The following is a 5,293-nucleotide window of genomic DNA, read 5'->3' on the forward strand; positions in this document are numbered from 1 at the left end:
TGCTGCAGGTCTCCCTTGAAAAAGAGATCTGGGACCAATCTGGATAAATAAAGGTTTGAAATGAAATTAATTCATTTCTTTACAACCACTCTTCCAATTATGATCCTATGTTGAAAGGGTTAATGGTTACTGTCGCAGAAACCGGCTATTTCTGATGATATGTGTCGCTCAAGGTTTTTACACCCTCCTGACCAAAATGTGTCCTGTGGAGCTCTTGATATAGAGTCCCATCCTCTGCTGCCAACGCTGAAATCTTTCCACTGTGGTTCTTTTTTAAAAACTTGACAAAACTCCAGCAGTAGTTTGACATTTTCATGTGAACATTCTGACATGCTGAGAAGGTTACATCATGCTGAAAAATACTTATGGCAGCTTTTTTTGACTTTACCAAAAGGATAGGACTGAGGATGACTAAAACATGCTGTATCCTGTCTGAAAAAATATAATGTATCCACAAAGAAGTGACTTAAAAGCTGCAAAATGATCCTGAGTGCAGTTAAAATCTTGCTCCAGCTCTTCTCAGCAGGTGGCGCACTATTCTTGATCTTCAGTTCTCCCTTTCCTCTCATGGGGGCAGTGTTGCTCTGCTGCACCACATGAAAACCACATTCCTACAGTCTGGGCTGAGATTGGGAAAAACAAGTCAGGGAAGGAATTTAGAGAGTGGCTTTAAAAGATTTAAACAAAGTAAATCCATTTTGTGCTCGGAGTGACTCGACATGTTGTGCTTTAGGAGGCATTTCTGATCTTAAGGTGAAGGCAACATTTAAAGACAAAAGAAAAGTGGGTCATGTGAGCACAGCAGGCTTTAACTTGTATGTGTTCCATGTGTAGTAGACTGGAATAGGCTGTGGAAGTAGATTATGCAACCAGTGGATTCTAAAATGTGTGATGCACTCTGCCTGGACTCCTCTCTGCTCATACTTGTGGTTTCACTCCATCCACAGGGAGAGAGGCAGAGTTTCCTTCCATTACAAATACATGTGTCAGCTCCCAACAGTATGGTGGTCCGCAGAGGCTAGAGGGGTGGCCTTATCACTGGTGGGCTGTTGGTTTAAATCTTTGCTGAGGAGTTAAGGCTGTCAGTTGTAGAGCTTTTGAGCAAGGCGTACTGATTAATGATATGTGTGGATGGTTAATTTGCTTTAGCTTGCATGCATAGTAGACGTCCCTTGATGCTTCCACATTCTTTCTCAGCGAGAGTCAACCAAAAAAGCAAAGCCAACTTCCACAAAATTGGTTGTTATAAAAAAATAAAAAAGTTTTTAAAAGGTGGTGGGGAGGGGGCGGGGGGTTCCTGGGGTTGGATTTCAAGGCGTGGTGTTGTAGAATAGGCGACCAACCGATGAATGGAAGTTTTTTTCGGGGAGGAGGGTAGGAGGCGGCTCCTCGCAAAACTTTGCACCGACTTGAGTTCGCCCCTCCCCGGCCACCGCAAGGCATTTATACCCATGTAAAAAGGCTCGAGCGGACAGTGAAGCACTCTGGCTCAGCGCTTCTCGAGGGGAGGACATAAAGCCACCTACAACTCCACCATACAAACCTATCCCCCTTTTTTCCCTTCATTTTCTACGGACTTAAACTGAACACAAACTTTTTCCACAACCAAAACCAGTCGTGGCACAAACTACCGTTTCCGCACGTAGCGTTCAAGGATCCTGGTCGGTTCTCCATGAAAGAGGGAGTGCAGCAAACTTGGGGAAACGAGATGTCTGCGACAGTCTTGTCTGCGTTCTACGACATGGACATGCTTTATAAGGTAAACGTTTATATCATACAACAATAATGTGTTTCCCTTTTGCATTCAGGGTGAAGCACTTTTACGTAGAGTTGAATAAGCTGCTTCAAGTTTTAGCATGTGTGCAACAAGTTGTCACGTTGCAGGCAAACGTAGTTAATAACATGCCATGTGGTCAAAAATAATTTCCAAATGTGAGCCTGACGTGCATTGCTAACTTGTATCTTTTCTTTTACAGCAAGACAAAAGCATGAACATGAACGCCATCCACATCAACAGCATGCTGGACAAGAAAGCTGTGGGGGCTCCGGTCACGTCTCCGGGCTCCGGTAGCCCCTTCTCGCCGGGATTTTTCCGCAGAAACTCAACCAGCAACGTGGAGGCAATGAACAACGGCAACAAATACTCCATGGGCTCCTACAGCAGCCTGAAGGAGAACATACCAACCTGCAACAGCACCGCCACGGCCCTTATGAACAAGGAGAACAAGTTCCGCGACCGCGCTTACAGCGACAGCGGAGACCGGGGCCTGCTGCAGCAGAAGCCCGGCTCTCAGATCAACTCCACCCGCTACAAGACAGAGCTGTGCAGGCCATTTGAGGAAAACGGGTCTTGCAAGTACGGGGAGAAATGTCAGTTCGCTCACGGCTACCATGAGTTGAGGAGCTTGTCCCGCCACCCTAAGTACAAAACAGAGCCGTGCCGCACCTTCCACACCATCGGCTTCTGCCCGTACGGTCCCCGGTGTCACTTTATACACAACGCCGAAGAGCGCCGGTCCCCTCCGCCCACCAACGCTAACATGCAGGCGGGGGAGTCCCGCTCAGCCCGCGAGCTGTGCGGCTACGGGCAGAGGGACATCCTGCCGCCGCAGCTCGGCTACACCCAGAGGGACAGACCAAAGCTTCACCACAGCCTCAGTTTCTCCGGGTTCTCCACTCACCACGGACTCGAGTCTCCCCTGCTCGACAGTCCCATGTCCCGGACCCCTCCACCCCCTACCACCACCTCCTCCTGCACGTCCACCTCCAGCTTCTACGAGGACGTGTTGTCTCCTAACTCCATGTCCTGCATCAACAGTGCCTTCTCTTTCCCTGGACAGGACTTAAAAGCCTTACTGGCTCCCCTGGCTGTGCACACCCCCAGTGGCTACGCCAACAACCACTCCACCAGTGCCTACTACGGGAACATGCAGAGCAGCCAGTGCCCTCCCTCCCCTCCGACCTACAACATGAGCCACTTGCAGGCGCTGCGCCGCCTCAGCGGGTCGCCGGTGTTCGAGCCTCCTCCCAGCCCACCAAACTCGCTCTCTGACCGGGAAAGCTATGCGAGCGGGTCCCTCAGCTCTTCCGGGAGCCTCAGCGGCTCCGAGTCCCCGAGTCTGGACGCTGGAAGGCGTTTGCCAATCTTCAGCAGGCTGTCGATTTCAGATGACTAATCGTTTTTTTGTTTTCTTATGGATTTATGGACGGGTCAGGCAGGGTGGTTAATTAAAGGACCCGGGCAGTGTCAGTGAGTGAGCTAGACTGTCCTTCAAGCAGAGGAACCAGGTTAAACCCCCTCCATCCCATTTCAGCTACAACCACCCTGCCGATGTGCCTTAGTGTAAGACATTGATTCCCTACCAGCTCCAGGGGTGCTGACCCTGCTCTGACCTCCCTGGAGGGGGGCAAGAGAAGAGAATGTCACCCACAGGGATCAATAAAGCTTCAGACAGTTTAAAGTGTGCTTGACCTGGCATCAGTTAGTCTTTTTTTCCTTGTATGTAATATAGCTGTATTAAAACTTAGATAGCAAACAGAAGGCATTCCATCAGTGCCTTGCCCGAAGGCTCATGGCAGCCCCTCTCCCTTTTTGCTCTATCAGGCAAGCCACACTTTTCCTGGGATTAGATGTGTGGGTAACATGACTTGACAAGAAGAAGAGACTGTAAGCGGTTTTCAGATTTCCTCCCATCCTGCCAAGAATATGCCTTGACTCAAAGTAACATTTTTTTCTTTATCAAAGTGTTTTTTTTCTTTTTCTTCTCTGAAAGCTTCAACTTCCATTCCAGACCTGTCTTTTCCCAGCGCCACCCTGTGGTTCGTTTGGTTAGTCTAGTTTGTTGCTTGGATAAAAAGCACTCTTGAGTTGGGTTTGTTTGGGGAAATCACTGCTGATGGTTGAATATATATTTTTTTTTAGCTGTTTTTGAGTGATTGACATAGCTGTGCATAACTGGCTATGGACTATTTAACTTATTTATTATCTTGTGAAAAAAGTATAGGCTACATTGGTCATTTGTGTCCATACTGTATTTATCAAGTATGATGAAGCAATAGATCTATATTCTTTTATGTTTAAATTATGATCGCCATTATTAATCTGCATAAAGTGGAGTGTATGTTCTTTTCACAGTAATATATATATTTTGTTTTTTTTTCTCCTTTTTTTGTAACTTCACTTGGTTATTTTTATTGTAAATGAGTAAAAAAAATCTTAATTTAAGAGACCGTATGTGATATTTATTTCATTAATTTTGTTTCCTTGTTTACGTTTATTAAAAAAGTTAGCGTGATTGCTGTTTGCTCCTGAGGTTGTGTGTCAGTGCTGTAGAAGGCTTTTTCTGTCTTTTCTTTGTGGAGGATCCCTATTTAGATGTTTCTGTAGAATGTATAAACGATGTGGTTGTACAGACCGTCCAAACCTTACTTCTTTTGTTGATCTACATCAGACTTCAGCGACAAAGAATCCAAGTCAATAAATTAACCAAAAAGTATTTTAGTTTTTCTCTGTGTTTGCACGAGGTCACTGTGATTCCAGCCACGTGCTAAAGAATGTAGCATCCCTTATGCCCCAGTATTATTATGATGTAGTGCCTATGGGGTTCACCATCTTGACATGCCTTAAAATTAACCAAATAAAGTATTTTTCCTACATGGCATCTTTTATACACAGGTTGAACTGAATGTAGTGTTGAGTTCTGAATATGTTTAAGGTTGTCACCACTCAGACACTCTGAAAAAACAACCCAAACTGTTCTAAATCCCCATTCCTCTTATTTCCTGTAGCTCCGTTTCTTTTTTTATTGATGTTGAAATCTAGTCTGAGTCTTGAGTTTGCTGGAGAGGGAAGTGGATGAACACGTTTGCTTTGTACATAGTAGGTACAGGGGGATGCGCACTATGAACTTTTGACTACTTTATCAGAAGTAAAGCTTTTTGAATGTAACAAAACGGACAAAAAGACAACGAGAGTTGTGATATTTTTTGGGGAGTCAGTTCACTACAAATTGAGTGTGAGATTGTTAACTTTGTACTGTACATTTTATTGTAGTTCTCCCAATAAAAATCATTTTGAAAAAGCTTACGTTCACAGAAACTTTGTTTTACTTTAGGATATACACACACGTGTTCACACCATGATGTTTCAGAGGAGAAAATGTGACATTATGCAAGAAAGCACCACAACTCTCCTCCTTTGGATAAAAGCCTGGAGGCCCTCGTGCTACTGCTTGGCTTGGGGCCCCCAGCATCTGCCACTTGTCCCTCAGTATACAGTGAAAGCATTGACCTG

General features: G+C 45.4%; 1 protein-coding gene across 1 annotated transcript; it reads left to right on the plus strand.

Moving 5' to 3' along the window:
• Nucleotides 1-1,456: 1,456 nt before the first annotated feature.
• Nucleotides 1,457-5,082, plus strand: zfp36l2 (zinc finger protein 36, C3H type-like 2). Its single transcript, XM_034225009.1, has 2 exons — nt 1,457-1,759; nt 1,977-5,082. Exons 1-2 carry the CDS (start codon nt 1,673-1,675, stop codon nt 3,174-3,176), a joined length of 1,287 nt encoding a protein of 428 aa, XP_034080900.1. The 5' UTR covers nt 1,457-1,672; the 3' UTR covers nt 3,177-5,082.
• Nucleotides 5,083-5,293: the final 211 nt, after the last annotated feature.

This window comes from Gymnodraco acuticeps, unplaced genomic scaffold, assembly GCF_902827175.1.
Source record: "Gymnodraco acuticeps unplaced genomic scaffold, fGymAcu1.1, whole genome shotgun sequence".
In the NCBI taxonomy this organism is placed as follows: Eukaryota; Metazoa; Chordata; class Actinopteri; order Perciformes; family Bathydraconidae; genus Gymnodraco; species Gymnodraco acuticeps.